This window comes from Aquarana catesbeiana, linkage group LG05 (genome assembly GCF_042186555.1).
Source record: "Aquarana catesbeiana isolate 2022-GZ linkage group LG05, ASM4218655v1, whole genome shotgun sequence".
NCBI lineage: Eukaryota > Metazoa > Chordata > Amphibia > Anura > Ranidae > Aquarana > Aquarana catesbeiana.
The window spans coordinates 493,540,939-493,557,746 of NC_133328.1; the positions used below are offsets into that span (position 1 = coordinate 493,540,939).

The window sequence follows — 16,808 nt, forward strand, 5'->3', positions numbered from 1 at the left end:
TGTGATACAAAACAGTTTTGTCTTTACATACATGTTAAATGGACATAGGTGTCCTTTTATGAAAAAAAATATCGCTTTTCAGTTCTCAGGCATTCTCAGAGGAGATCGCTCTCCTCTGAGTGCCTGTTTATGAAAGTGTGTAGATCGCTTCTCATGTTGAGTTGAGGAGCGATCTACAAACGCTGGGAACTCCTGAGAATGGCTCCTCTCACTATAATCTCGTGTGATGTAGCGGGATTACAGTATGAGGAACCATAAAATACAAAAGTTTAACACAAATCAGCACACATTATTCCCCAACATATTAATAAAATAATAAAGATAAATTCCCCCTACACAATATACATTAACCTAATTATAAAAAAAACATTGTTTTTATCAATATTTAAAGATCATACATGTCCCTATTTAAATGTGAATGGTGTATAGTAAATGAATGTAATGCACATATGTAATGCAGCTATAGACCATTCATATAAATGCAAAATACATTTATAATCATTAAAAAAATAATTTTAATAAAGTATACAAGTATAAATATTTATTAATAAATTAAAATAAAATATATTTCATTATAGATAAACATAAAAATTGATAAACTGGTGCGATGCGAGAACACTGCGAATCCACTGCGGGTTCCCGCATCGCACCGACTCGCATGTCAGTTCACACTGCCATATGCGAATCGCTGGGGAGTGTCAATACATTGTTAACGACACCCCCAGATCAGCTTGCATATCGCACTGCGAACTGACAGTTCGGACATGAATCGGATCGCATATGTGTGAACACACATGCGATCCGATTCTGGTCCGAACAGAAAAAAGGGTCCTGTGCGTGTTTGCACCGAATGCGGTGCGATATCAGCCATACTATCTGTACAGCTGATATCGCACCGCACAGACATGTAATGTGAATGGCAGTGTGCTGCGAATAACATGCAATGCCTGTGCGATGTCCGGCATCGCACAAGTGTGAACTGGGCCTAAAAGTTAACAACACCCCCAAATCAGTTCGCATATCGCAGTGCGATCTGCAAACTCGGACAGTAATCGAATCGCATGGGTGTGAACACCCATGCGATCCGATTCTGCTGTGGACCAAAAAAAGGGTCCTGTAAGAGTATGGTCCGAGGGCAATGCAAATTTAGCAATACTATCTGTATGGCTGAAATCGCATCGCACAGAGATCGGATGTGATTTTGCACTGCGGTGCGAATCACATCCGATCTCGGACACCACAGCAGTGGGAACTGGCCCTAAATCATATTGCATTTGCACCAAAATGGTACAGGACCCTTTATTTGGTCCGCACTGGAATCGGATCGCATGGGTGTGAACACCCATGCAATCCGATTCCTGCACCATTACATAGTTCGCACTGCGATCTGTGAAATGATCTGGGGGTGTCATTAACTTTACATTGACACCCACAGTGGTGCGCAGATGTCAATGTAGGTGCGATGTGAAAACCCGCACAGGAATCACGCTGGTTCACGCATCGCACAAGTGTGAACCCAGCCAGAGACGTGAACATCTAAAAAAAAATAGATATAGATATGTATGTATGTATGTATGTATGTATGTATGTATGTATGTATGTATGTATGTATGTATGTATGTATATATATATATATATATATATATATATATATATATATATATATATATACACATATATATACACACACACACATATACATACACACACACACTATAAATTCCTATCCTGCTGGTTTTGGGGTGTGTAAGGGTGGGGAAGGTGTGCTCTGACTGTTTGGTGAAAGAAAGAAGTCAAAAGACTTCTTGCTTTCTCCAGAATATCAGCCAGTTTCAGGCTTCTCACTCTGATTCTCCACTTCTGAAATGGTGAATCAGAAAGTGAGAATTCTGCCACAGATCGCCAGTGAGGTGCTGAGATCGCACCTTCATAAACTGGCCGTTTCTGTGAAGTCAGTTACAAATTCTCACTGTGCTGAGATAATCAGCGGAGAACATGTTCTCCGCTGATTATCTCAGTTTCATAAACTGGTAATGAGCTGAGATCAGCGGTGAGACTCGGGATCGCCGCTGATCTCAGTTTCATAAAAGGACACCATAGGGCGCACCCATTTGTAACTAAATAAAAATTATACATCCTCTTTCAAAGTGATGAAACAAAGAAAAGAATTAGAGAAAAACAAAAAAAAAACAATATGTATGACTTCTCCTTTTTCTATTTTAATTCCTCCACATTTGTCTGCTCTACTCTACAAAGACACTTGATCAGACAAATATAAAAACAAAAGACCCGCATTCATACAGCATACTAACTGTGATCTGTCCAAGTTATAGGACTGTTATTTATTTAAAAGAAAAATGTTAAAAGTTATTTTATGACCCAATGTCCACACTATAATATCCCCTGATGAACTAGCTATTTCAGGCCATTGAAAGAAATAACCTTAGGGCAAGCAGTGAAGAAAATAGAAAATAAGTTTCTGAGCATCTCTGATTTGTTGTCATAGATCTCACAAGTTTATTTCAGAGATGTACACAACATTAAAAACTACTTACGTGAACCAACACAAGGAAAAGCCTCAGGTTTCACTACTATTGGCTTACTTACCTTTCACATTGAAGGCATTTTTTAAGCATTTTAGCACTAAAAATAGCGCCTGTAAAAGTTCCTGAAAACTGCCTCTCATGCCACCCCAGTGTGAAAGCTAGAGTGCTTTCACACTGGGGCGGTGCGCTTGCAGGACATTAGAAAAAGTCCTGCAAGCAGCATCTTTGGGGCGGTTTGGGAGCGCTGTAAACACAGCCCCCCCCCCCCCCCCCGCGCGCCCATTGAAATGAATGGGTAGCGCTGCAACACAGGCAATTTTAACCCTTTCTTCGGTCGCTAGCGGTGGTTTAGCTCTAACGCGGGACGGCCCTAGTGTGAAAGGGGTCTTGAGGATAACTTGACCTTTTGGGAAAAACATGCATTTATTATTTTTTCCCTAAGGAGCCTGGAAAGTATTGCACCCGTGATCAGTGGATCTGGGGTGCAATGGCAGACTCCTGCAGAAAATCCCTGCAGCTTTCAGTCAGTACCTCCAATACGAGCTGACTGTTTACAAGCTGCAGGACTTGTTATTGAACTACGAGGCCACTCAACAGCGAACTTGCAGTCCATTCAGGACTGCAAGCCCTCAGTCGCAAAGGCTGACAGTAGTTATAGTTCAAGTATTCACAGGAAGCTGTAAACAAATGACACGGCCGGGTGGGCAGAACCCCACATAGCCACATTATTTTCAATTAGTGACAGCGGGCAAAGGGAGAAGATCCCACCACTCACTGTCACAGGGAGGGGGAGAGGCCGCAGCTACTGGAACAGGTTACATGCTTCACTCTAAATATGGGTGGAATATGTAACATGTTTCAAAAGGTAAACTTATCATTTTAAGCGGACCTTTAACCTCCAATGGCACTCTCCTCCTCTCCAAAAAAAAAAAAAACTACTTTTTTTTTGCTTTAAAGGTTCGGGCTGCCCCCAGCTTTCGGAATTCTCCTAGGCGAATAATGCGTTGCCCCTGATGCCTCCTGGGATGCATGACGCACAGTCCTATTTATTAAGGAGGCAAGTGCATGGCTAGCGGCACCTGCACCCAGAAGAGCCAGAAGCTGTCATAGGCAGCACGGTGGCGCCTGGACCCGTGCAGAGAGGAGAATCCCAGCAGCTCAATCTTGGATCCGCTGGCTAGGCGAGTATGCTTATTGTGCAGAAGACAGTAAAAGGTAAGAAGACAAAAAAAATGGCGGGATTGGGGGGAGGGCTGAAGTTCCTCTTTAACCACTTCCCGCCCGCCGGCCACCATATGACATCCTTGAATTTGTGCGGGTATATCTGAATGATGCCTGCAGCTACAGGCATCATTCAGACATCAGCTTTTCAGACGGCGATTCCCTACACCATAAGAACGATCATAGCCACTGTTCCGTTGCTTGATCGTTCTTACGGGTGGCAAGAGGGGACGTCCCCTCCCGCCGCCCTCTGGTGCTTCTAAAGACTAACCGCTTCCATTGGTGAGTCGGAGACGGGACCCGCCGGCCCCGGATGTTTACCATAGAGATTTCCAGTGGACCAGATGGTTGCCGGAGTCTCTATGATCGTTCGGCGGCCGGGCGCGATGTTATGACGTCATGCCTGGCCTCTGCATTTAAACAAATGGCGCCGCCTCGGCTTGGAAGCCAAGATCGTTTTTTCTTACATTTTTTTTATTTCAGGCTTCCCAGCCTAGAGGTGAGATGTGGGGTCTTATTGACCCCATATCTCACTGTAAAGAGGACCGATCATGCCATATTACTATTAGAAGGGATGTTTACATTCCTTGTAATAGGAATAAAAGTGATCAAAAATTTTTTTTTTTTTTAAAGTGTCAAACAAAAAAAAAAAGTTGATCCTGTTCCCTTCAAAGCATGTTATACAACACAGTGCTTGTGCTGTGTAATTTGGCCCCCTCTATAAACTAAATTACCTAGCTGATCCTGCCTGGTTCTGCCCTCCCCTCTGTAAACGGACCACGGTTTATCATGGCTGCTGATCTGCGATTTTTAGCCAGACTGCGACACTGCAGCGGACAGATCGGACACTTTTGGGACCATTGACATTTATACAGCGATCAGAGCTAAAAATAGCCACTGATTACTGTATAAATGTCACTGGCAGGGAAGGGATTAACACTATGGGCGATCAAGGGGTTAAGCGTGTTCCCTGGGAGGTATTTCTAACTGTATGGGGGCTGGGCTGACTGGAGGAGGAGAGAGATCGCTGTTCTTAATCACTAGGAACAGACAATCACTCTCAGCTCCCCTGCCAGAACGGGGATCTGTGTTTACATTGACAGATCCCCGTTCTGGCTCTCGTTCCCACGATCGTGGGTGGCCGGCTTAGATCGGGTCCTCCGCCGTACAGCGGACACGCTCCTGCTAAGGCTCCTTAAAGGAGCCGACGTACACCTACGCCGATTTGCGGGAACGTGCCGACCTGCCACCATATAACGACGGCGGCATGTGGTTAAATAACAATATGTGTCCCAGTGTCTGAGCTATATAAATACAATGCCGATTTGTACCTTATATCAGAGCGTCTCCTGGTGCTCACGTAACTGCTCGGCTCTCTCCTCCTCCCGGTTGATGTCAGCAGGAGTTTAAAAGAGGGGATGGGATGAATAGAATATAGTGGCTTAACAACCACTTTAACCATATTGATAAGCGTTGGATCTTGCACTTCCAGTGGAGACTAGCCATGGCAACGTTTATTGTGCAAGCAAGTTGTGCTGTTGTCACCATCTGGAGACCCACCATGAGCATTTGTAGTACTGCTAGAGTGAATGCTTCAAGGAAAAAGTAGCTGCAAAGCTGTTGACTTTGAAAGACATGAAGGTGCGGGTTAGTGGCCCTAAATGCCGACAGCCTCAAGTGCCCATGTAAATGGGACCTTAAAACAGACCTACAACCCATAGCAGTTTTTTTTTCTACAAACATTTTACCCAACAAAAAAAAAATTACATAAAAAATTATGGGTATTCACTAAGTTTACAGCATGCGATAAAAGTATCAATGACTCATTTGCATAAATCATATGGGGTAAAATAAAGCGGAGTACCACACAAAAGTGGAACCTCCGCTTATCTGCTTCCTCCCCCTCCGTTCGATGGTACCTTTCAGGGAGGATGGGGGGAACGTGTACCTGTTTTTGACAGGTAACATTCCCTACTTCCGGGAGACATCGCCACGGTGCCGTCCCTTGGAAGTTCAGCCCCCCTCTTCCTTCCTCTGCTGCCGGGCCAGTTAGAAAGTGCAGTGCGCTTTGTGCATGCGCAGTAGGGAACCGGCTGTGAAAACTGAAAGGCTTCACTGCCATGTTCCCTCACTACTAATGGTGGCGGCAGCCGATCCGAAAATCGGCTGGGGTGCAGACATCGTGGGCTCCCTGGACAGGTAAGTGTCCATATATTAAAAGTCAGCAGCTACAGTATTTGTAGCTGCTGACTTAATTTTTTTTCCCAGGCGGAACTCCTCTTTAAGTCTAATAGATTATGCAATATTTACTGGGAAAAAAAATGTGCCGATAAATTTAAAATTTAAAAACTCTCAAGTCCAATTCACAAACGGACCAGAGTGTAAAAAAAGCATGCAATATTTAATATTTACCACCAGGGTTTTGCTGGCAGTATCACATGCAGATTTTATCAAAACACGTGGGGGTCAAGGGGACCCCATGCTATTTTTTGACAAATAGCTGGTTGCTAAGGAGCGGGCCGGGAAGCCGGCCGCCGTGCCCTTAAAAACTGAATGTTAAAAAAAAAAAAAGTCAACAATTAAAAATGATGAAAAAGAAAAAAAAAAAAAAAAGAACAAACCAGCGTGCGGTCTCTCCAAATGCATACCAGCCTCTTCTGGGAATCCCATGCCAAAAATGACATCATTTGGCAATTCCTTTATAAATAAAAATTTTTTTTTTAAAAAGTGTCCCCCAGTGTAAATCCATCGTCAATCACGCCGCACGCCGACCCGAAAAAGAAAAAAAAAGAAAAAACAAACAAAGCAAAAACGCTCCGCCGTCGAAGGCTGGCTGCCTACTGCAGGCTCCACCATTTGACATTTCTTATATAGGTAAGGAGTGGGGCCCACCTGGTTACGTCACCTGGTGATCCCGCTCTCTTGTGATGTCACCAACCAAGTATGCACCGTTTCTGTCTTTTTGTTTTTCGGGTCGGCAGGCGGCGTGATTGACAATGGATTTTCATCGGGGAACACTGTTTTTTAAATTTTTTAATAAAAGGAAAAAAAAAAAAGTCTGTTTTTATTACTGCACTATCCAGACAGAGGGTCAGGGGTCCTGCAGCCTCATAGGAGAGTAATGCCGCGTACACACGAGCGGACTTTATGGCAGACTTTGTCCTGCGGACTTTTCGGAGGACTTTCCGAATGAACGGACTTGCCTACACACAATCAACCAAACTCTGACAGATTCGTATGTGATGACGTACGACCGGACTAAAACAAGGAAGTTCATAGCCAGTAGCCAATAGCTGCCCTAGCGTCGGTTTTTGTCCGTCGGACTAGCATACAGACGAGCGGACTTTTCGACCGGACTCGAGTCCATCGGACAGATTTGAAACATGTTTCAAATCTAAGTCCGTCAAACTTTTGAGAAACCAAAGTCCGCTGGAGCCCACACACGATCGAATTGTCTGACGAAATCCGGTAAGCCGGACCAAGTATGCCGTAAAGTCCGATCGTGTGGACGCGGCATAAGAGTAAAATGAAAACTCCTCCTACAAGATTTAACCAGACACTGATTAACCGCTCCAATACAGGGCACTTTCACCCCCCTCCTGATGGGTGGCACTGATAGATGGAACTAGGCATAGGCCATCCATAATGGGCACCGATTGGCATCCCTAATGGGCAATTATTTGGCACTGATTGGCATCCCTGGTGGGCATCCTCGATGGGTCTGCACTCAATGCACCGATCATCAGTGCAGACACCCCCTCGTCAGTAGAGCCGCCTTTACCCACACCTTGTCAGCGCGAGTAGAGGAAAAGCAGATAAACTGTACTTCCGGGTTACCATGTGATTATCTGTGATTGGACACAGCTGATCACTTGGTAAAGAGCCTACGTCATAGGCTCTTTACCGAGATCGGAGATGCGACACACCACACATCGCCACGCTCCACCCCAGCACGCGCTTGCGGCTTTATCCTGCTGTACATCATGTGACGCCCAGTCAGGATAATACAACCACTTTCCAGCTGTCATTCTGCTATATGGCGGGCGGGAAGTGGTTAAAGTCATAAGAGTGCTATATACTGCTGATAAGAAAAGGTATTTAGCAGCCTATATTTACTAAAATAATTGCATTTCCATGTGTACTGTGGGAAACCAGATATTGTGAATGCAGGGTCCTGAGTTTAGTAACACTTTAAAATACTACTTTTGCTGGGTATTTCCAAAAATGGCTTCCGATACATTTTAAAGGGAGCTTGGCAAGAAAGAAATATAGGAGCGGTCACTGCTGGCTTTTTGATGTAAATGCAAGCTCCAGGGCTGTCATCCTCATTCTTTGTTCATCATTTGGGGAGTCACTAACCCAGAATATGAATGAAGTAAGCGAAGTTACAGGGCACCAGCTTTGCACATTCTTGTTCTTGGTCAGTGACTTCATTGGTGAACAACGGTTCATAAAGTGCATTTCAACCCAAAACAAAAATTTTATAAAATTTGAACGTACTAGTCCTTGGATGTGGAGGCTGCATTAGTTTCCTTTTTTCAGCCCCCCCCCCCCCCCTCCTTTAATTTCACTTGATAATCCAGGAAACAACACATTTCTCATCGCTGGGTGGCTACGCTAACTCCTTCACTGTATCTATAGAGGGAGCCACAGATGTCACCCAGACTGCTCCATTGATTTGGACGATTAATAGGTCTTCTTCTGTTCATCTCCATTACATGGAGGAAGAGAATTAGCAGTTTATAGAAGACTGCTTAACCGCTTACCGACCAGCCGCCGTCATTCCCGTCGTACCTATACGTCAGCTTGTGGGATAGGGATAGCAGGCGCGATGACCACCGGCCACGAGCGATCGTGGGCACGAGAGGCAGAACACGGAAGAGTGTGTGTAAACACAAATCCCTGTTTCTGCTCTGTGAGGAGTGACAGATCGTGTGTTCCTAATAGCTAGGAACCACCATCCGTCACTTCCTCTAGTCAGTCCCCTCCCCCTTCAGTTAGAAACACACACAGGGAACACAGTTAACCCCTTGATCGCCCCCTAGTGTTAACTCCTCCCCTGCCAGTGACATTTTTACAGTAATCAGTGCATTTTTATTGCACTGATCGCTGTATAAGTGCCAATGGTCCCAAAAATGTGTCAAAAGTGTCCGCCATAATGTCGCAGTCCATGATAAAAATCGCAGATCAACGCCATTACTAGTAAAAAAAAACAAAAAATAAAATAATAAAAATGCTATAAAATCTATCCCCTATTTTGTAGATGCTATAACTTTTGCACAAACCAATCAATTTACGCTTATTGCAATTTTTATTACTAAAAATATGTAGAAGAAGACATATCGGCCTAAACTGAGAAAAAATGGGGATATTATAGCTACAAATGCAAAATATTGTGCTATTTTAAAAATCGACGCTTTTTTGTTTATAGCGCAAAAAATAAAAACCTCAGGAGGCGATGAAATACCTCCAAAAGAAAGCTCTATTTGTGGGTAAAAAAAAAGGACGTCAATTTTGTTTGGGTGCAGCGTCGCACGACCGCGCAAGTGTCAGTTAAAGCGACACAGTGCTGAATCGCAAAACATGGCCCGGTCATTCAGCAGCCAAATCTTGGGCTGAAGTGGTTAAAAGACATATATGAGGACGGCTTTATACCTCCCTATCTGCGGAACTGTGAATGCAACCTGGGCCAGGCCTTCTCAAAAGAGCAAAGAGAGCGCATTTTTTATTTTTTATTTTGCGTACCGCTCCTCGATTGTGAGTAGGTTCCAGGAGGTGGGGTTGAAGATCCTGTCCCGATGGTATAGAGCAGTGGTCATCAACCCTGTCCTCAGGGCCCACTAACAGGCCAGGTTTGCAAGATAACTGAAATACATCACAGGTGATATAATTTGCTGCTCAGTGATTGCAGTATTCTAGTCTGTATCTCCTCAAGGTAATAAATAAAACCTGGCCTGTTAGTGGGCCCTGAGGACAGGGTTGATGACCACTGGTATAGAGTGCCCACGTTCTTACATAAGATTTACCCTTCAGTTCCCTCCACTTGTTGGAGGTGTCAACAGCCGGTGTCTTGCCGAGAAAGTTCCCCCGGCGGATAAGGACCCCCCTCAGGGAGCCGCTGAAAAGAGCCGAAGCTGAACACCTGAGTCAGCTGTACACGGCGCCTGCACACTACATTCTACCCTATGTCCACGTTAAAGCCCCACCATCCAAGTAGACATAGAGTTAGAATAATAATATGCCAAGCGCAGTGAGGCCGTGCCTGAAGCGGCCTGTTACAAACTTTTTTATTAAAATAGTCTTCGCACGCAGGCGCCGTGTACAGCTGACTCAGGTGTTCAGCTTCTGCTCTTTTCGGCAGCTCCCTTGTTGTTCCTACTGCGCAAGCGCTGCACCTGCGCAGTAGAGGGGGGTCCTTATCTGCCGAGGGGAACTTTCTCGGCAGAACACCGGTTTACTACTACACTTATTTTGGACATGCCCCCTTGTCCGCCCCACTTCTGGGACACTATTCAGAAATTGGTTTTTAGACTGACAGACATTTCACTAACAGGTGACCCGACACAGTGCTTGCTTCACCTCACTCCGATTTTGAGGTGTAGATATAAGGAGTCAGTTCTTGATCCATCTTCTTAACGCCGCTAAAATATGTATACCGCAAAAATGGAAATGCTCGGAACCCCCATCAGTTGGTCGTTGTATAGCTGTGGTGAATGAAATTAACCTGATGAAACAAACGGCTGCATTAAAACGAAAAGGGGAACAATTCAATAAAACCTGGTTTTACTGGCACGATTTCCGGTACTCACAAGACTACAACACCTTTATGGCCTCCTCTGTAACTGTGCATGCATTCTCAACATTTTTCTTTAACACCACCCCCTTCCCCCCCTCTTTCCTTATTGAGTTTGCAATGTCTTTTCTCACTCTTGCCTTCTTGTGTTCTATCGTCTGATGTAATACCTGCTTTTTCCTATTGGGAAATGTATTAGTGTACACCAGCCTATGGGCTATTTTAGTGTCTTACACTGTTGCATTTCAATTCAGTCTAATGTAGTTTTTTATTGTTACCAAGTGGATATCATCCAACTCGCCATGTACCTAGCATACGGTGCTACTCTACCTTTGGTTTGTGTAACAGTCTATCCATAATGTACCATATATCCATGCTGGATTTGTATTGTTCTTTCTGGTGCACACAATAAAACTTTAAATGACAAAAGACATATGAAAAACCCCAACTGAAGTGCTATTTGTAAAACTGTTTTTGATACTCTCTAAAGGACTGATAAACTACAATATATAAAATGTTTGTTCTTGGATTTAGATATTCTTTGACAACCCTCTTCCCCCACTGGACTGCGCAATATGTTCCCATATCCCCTTTTGCTTTACATATGGAGAGTGAAGAACAGAACACATTTCCAAATTCCCTGGATCTAATAATCAGTCTATTTTGCCGTGTCTACTTCTGCTCATGCAGTTTTTCCATCACATGCTCAGTTTAAATTGCCCTGTTTTGTGACTTTAAAGCGGACCTTCAGCCTCTCAATGATGATCCCACCTCTCCACCCCTCCTCCTGTCCTCTGCAGGAATACAGCTTTTTTTCTCTTTAGTTGACCTATGTTATATAAAGTCCGACCCTGCCTACCCATGCATGTCATTCGCTTAGGTGACTGACAAGCACACTGCCCACTGTGCCACCCAGGATATGTACATCACATAGCCCAGGAGGCATAGGCTTTCATTGAGGAAAGGGAGGAGGGGCAGGCCTGTCTGGCCATCATTGGGAGGCTTGCCAGCTGAACCCGGAACAGCCGGCAGCCTAGCGATGACGCCACAGGGAAACATGGCGGTGCAGGACAGAGCGCTGTCAGAAGAGAAGAGGCTCTTAACTGGACATCGCTAGATCCACTCAGTGGGTATCAAAAGTTAGCAGAACTCACCACCAGGTGGGTAAGGCTTTAAAAAAAAAAAAAAAAAAAAATCAAAGTAAAGTTTTAATTTAAATCTTGGATAGAATTGGAAGGAGTTAGGACCTGCTGTTTATTGCTGTATGGGGCCCCATTGGGGACAACTAAACCACATTTCTTTGTACAGTCAGTCAACAAGACAGAAGGTGAGGATAATCCGTCCCATCTTTCTTAAAGGTCAAGTTCACCTTTGGAATATTTTATATGTTCCATCCATTTTAGGATCTGCACCTCCCCTCCGCCCCCCACACACACACCTTCTCCCTGCACCTGCTGTCACAATTTGAAAACAGCGCAGCCTTGCAGGGCTCCACCCACACAGCTACGTCATTCATTCAAGCGGCAAAGGATCTTTTTGTAAACAGTGCAACCGTGCAGGGGTCCGCCCAAACACAGCCACGTCATTTGTTCAGTTTCCTGTGAATGAAAAAACGACAGGTACTGTAAGCCCTTGAAGCAGACGGCTTGTAATTCTCAATGAACAGTGAGGGTGCTAGTGAGAGACTTATAGTTAATTGATCTTCCTGCTCTCAGGTAACTGCCTGTCTGTATTGGAGATACGAGCAGACATTATCCTGAACAAAAAGGAAGAGCAACGCCATCTAAGTGCAGCAATGAAGAATATTTATTCCAAACAGATGAATAAAACTCACAGGAAAACAGAGATGTCACATGTATCTGGGTATAAAGTGTTCATGTGCTCTGGGGGGGGGGGGACAGGCTGCGGTGTGATGTAAAGTGTGAGGCTTATAGCCTGATGAAGGAGCACGCATGCCCCAAATGCGTGCATCGGCACGCTCCACCTAACACTTGGATGTGACGTCGGCCGGCTTCTTGAGAGTGTACCCATGTCACAGGAAGCGTTGGGAGCCACCAGGTCAGCCGTGACTAGAGGCACTTTACATCACACCGCAGCCCGTCCTCCCTCAGAACAGATGAACACTTTATACCCAGACACATGCGCTGACATCTCTGTTATCCTGTGAGTTGTGTTCATCTGTTTGGAATAAATAAACTTTATTGCTGCGCTTAGATGGCGTTGCTCTTCCTTTTTGTTTTGTTTCATTTTGATTGCCCGCGCTCTTTCTATCCAGCTAACAGTGCGCCAACGATAGTTTGTCCTTGTTGTAGACAGTATCCTTAGAGTCTGCAGGAGCCGGATACTGCACTTGTGATCTGATCACGGGTGCAATGCTCTGCAGGCTCCTTAGAAAAAAATAATAAATGCACTTTTTTTTAATCTGCAAAAGAAATGTGCATTTATTTATTTCAAAAGATGAACATAGCCTGTCATGATGCAGGCAGAAATGAAAGCATTTTAGTAGTATTGTGGGAAAGAGTTTAAAGCTCTATCAGTTTTAATTGCCATCTTTGGCTCTGTTAAAGAGATTCCCTCCAAATTTATAGGTAGCTACTGAGCAAGGAAATTATGGTAAATCTCTCCAGCAGGCACATAGCAGAAATCCCAATAAAGGTTCTAGAACTACTATTAATTTTATCTGAAATTCCGCTGTTTGTCTCACAAAGCCCCAGATGGCAAAATACACCACAATATTGGGGTCTCTCAACAAGGCCATAAAGATGTCAATTCTTCCACTGCAGGACCCCACAGTTTGGAGACTGAAGAGGGGGAATAGGGGACTACCCATTAGACTTTACAAAGGCTTTTGTAATTAGGAGAAGCCAAACAATAAACAAAGCCATCTTCATAGTGCATACTGCTTGGTTATAAAGATTTAACTATTGCTCTAAAAAAGATCCTTTAATTATTCACTTCTTTGCAAAAAAAAATAAAAACAGTCAACACTGCAACTGGAATTTTCTTCTTGGACTGCTGAAATGAACTGTCGGAGGACAGTATCCACTCAACTTTCTCTCCTGTGTATCTGGCAGGGAGGGTCCCCAGAGCAAGCAGTAGAAGTGGAAAGGAAAGAGAAAGAACATGTGATGGTGATCCACAGACCTAGAGTCTGTTTCATTAAGTACTTGCTGATCCACCTGAATGGTGTCTGTGTTTCAGGTAATGCTGGCCATACACTATACGAAAAGTCGTCCGAAAATCGGTCATTTAGACCGTTTGTTCGTTTTTTCTTCCAGGTAATGGGCACAAAATCGATAATCGTTGGGACGTTTTTGAGCCAAAAAAACTAAGGACAAGGTTGGAAATTTTATGCCGAACGAACGATAAATTGAAAGGTTAATGTGTTTCCCGTCCGAACTGTCTGCGCTAGGTATATGTAAAAAAAAAAAAAACATTTATTTATGTCCACCGAACGATTTATCGGTCATTACATGATGGCACAATCGTTTGCGGTCACGGCCGAACGTTCGTTTTTCGAAAATGGGTTCGGCCGATTTTTCGTATAGTGTATGGCCAGCATAAGTTTGTTGATTGAGAGGCTGTGGGAAAAGCCTACACATGATCCTCATGATGGGATACACTTCAACTAATTAAGATATGCAATTATATTAGTTACCATTGCCTAAGCACAAGTTCACGTTAGATCTATGAGCAGTATGCTACCTCTATAAGCACCCTGATTGATTGATTGATCCCAGGGGAAGAATTCATCATCGTCCAAAACAATCAGCACCTTTCTTCAAAAAGATAGGTCTGAGATCACTGGTACATGGCCAGTGCAAAAATATTCACATTTAAGCCAGGTACACGATAGGAAAATCGGACGAACAGACGTCCGATTTTCCATGAAGGTGCGTAAGCGCCGATGGGTATCTGTATGAATTAGCCAAGACTATGTTAAGCTAATGTGTATGTATTAAATGGCAATGCATTTTCTATATCCATATTAATGTGTTACATACAATTTTACTGACATCACTGTCATAAGGCTATTTTAAAACCACCAAGACACATGTACATCTATAAAAATATTAAATAAAAAAACAAACAAAATTACAAAAAACACAACAAAAAATTAGAAGCACATTTTCAGAATGCAAGGTTAGTAGAATTACATAAAAATTTCAGATTACAGATAACCATCACCAGAAATTGTTGACATTTGAATTGCTGACAATTAGGAAAATGCACAACTAGATCAGGGGGTAGGTAGATAGTCCTAATAAAATGGTAAGGGGGAGAATAAGAGGACTGAAAAATGAATGAGGATTAGGGAGGAGTCATTGTTTTCAGCTCTAGTTGTAATACTACCTGAATAATACTTGGACTTGTTGAGCTCCATCAATGTGTCTTTCCAATTATTGTACCAAGGGACACTAGCTTTAAGAGAGCGATCTGACAGAGAGAATACGGCATTATTTAACCAAATAAAATAAACATTACTTTAAATCAAGGGGTGCAAATATGTCCTAAACATTTCAGAAGAATACACGGTAGATGTAAAACACTATCTTAGTGCAATTACATCTATTGTTGATAGTTAATCTATTTTGTATTTAAAAAAAAGAAAATACATCAAGGGTTCAAATCATTAAAGCAGAGGTAAACTCACAAAATTAAAAGAGAAGTGTGGACTTAAAAAAAAAAAAAAAAAAAAAAATGTATACTCACCTAGGTAGATGCAGCATTCTATCCCCCTCCAGCTCTGCAGTGAGAATTGAGCGATCAAACACCACGATCACTCATTTCTCCCTCTGCTCTGAGCAGAGTAGTGACTGTCGCTAGCTCTCTGCTTTGCCCCTCTCCAGCACTCACTGGAATGCTGGGCTGTGGAAGGGGTGAGAGTGGCAGGCACAGGCTCTCAGCAGATAGCTGAGAGGCTAAGCCAGATGTTGGTCCAGGCATCTGGGTGGATCCTGACCATCACCTGAGTGACATCCACCAACAGCGTGCTTTAGCCCACTGATAGCTGAATACAGGAGAAGTACAGATAAAATAGATCTGGCCATACTTCTCCTCTAAAGGCTGTCACACCTAAAAGCTAACCTTACATATAGCCCAAAGGTAGTGCGCAATTCAGGAGAACATATTCTATTGCCTTTTACTTCCAGTTATTTTTTGCGAGGTTGAAAAGTGGCACATACGAAATAGCTGTTAAATTCTTGCCATGCGTCACGTGTCAGCATCTGAGCTAAGCTGTGCAAGAGAGGTAGGGTCAGTCCTCCCCCATTTCCCAGCAGGAGCTCTCGTGAACTCCTAATACTCTATTACCCCGTAGACATAGAGAATGGCTGGTGTCATGAGTCACCAGTGCTACAGCAACAACAGTTTTAAAACAAGTAAAAAATAAAAAGTGTAGCGCTAAATGAAAATACACCCTCAATGTATAAATTGTGAAAAAAATATTAATAAATAAAATATTTAACAAAAAAAAAAAAACGTGCAATGCCCACAGCCAGTGAAGATGGAGGCTTACTGGAGGGTTTGAACCCAGAACAGCATATACTGCCGTGACGAGGCCTTGCAGCTTTCACATGCGTTTACAAATGTGTGCTAACTAAACCCCTGCTGGTTGGTCAGCAGACTGGTTGCCATATGCTGGGATAGTTAACGCTACATTTGGAGAAGACACTTTCATGAAGCCCCCTGGGACTCTTCCATCTCCAGGCTGCCAAGGTCTTCCCCCCATTGCCGGTGTGCAATACAAGCTGGTTTGACCCTGACAGTATATGCTGTTCTGGGTTCAAACCCTCCAGTAAGCCTTCATCTTCACTGGCTGTGGGCATTGCACGTTTTTTTTTTTTTTTTTGAAGACACTGTGGTGCGGTGTATCGAATTGGTCTCTATATTTTCCATCCAATAAGATCTAATATGTACATATAACGGACTTAATAGTAACCAGCTGTGTATTATTTTATATCAGTCTGTATGGAGTTACACGCTGGTGATGGCATTGTGCACATTTTTTCACAAGTGGTGACCTTCAAGGTCCTTATTGTTTACGGATTTTAATTATTGGTTTACTGAAGGACATTCAATTTGTTTTTGATGGACATTTGTTTTTTATTGAAAGCACTGGACACTCATTATATATATATATATTATAAATATATTAATATTTTTTTCACAATTTATACATTGAGGGTGTATTTTCATTTAGCGCTACACTTTTTATTTTTTATTGGTTCACTTAGCAATTATTCTTT

General features: G+C 43.3%; 1 protein-coding gene across 2 annotated transcripts in view; it reads right to left on the reverse strand.

The window, feature by feature from the left end:
- TRAPPC8 (trafficking protein particle complex subunit 8) overlaps nucleotides 1–16,808 on the reverse strand; it is a 156,204-nt gene that overhangs the window by 112,638 nt on the left and 26,758 nt on the right. The window contains exon 3 of one of the 2 annotated variants that reach the window (XM_073631519.1): nucleotides 14,914–14,997. The exons of the other annotated variant lie outside the window; for it this stretch is intronic. Within the exon in view, the coding sequence (XP_073487620.1) occupies nucleotides 14,914–14,997 (84 nt within the window). The remainder of the gene's footprint in view (nucleotides 1–14,913; nucleotides 14,998–16,808) is intronic. 2 annotated transcript variants of the gene reach the window in all.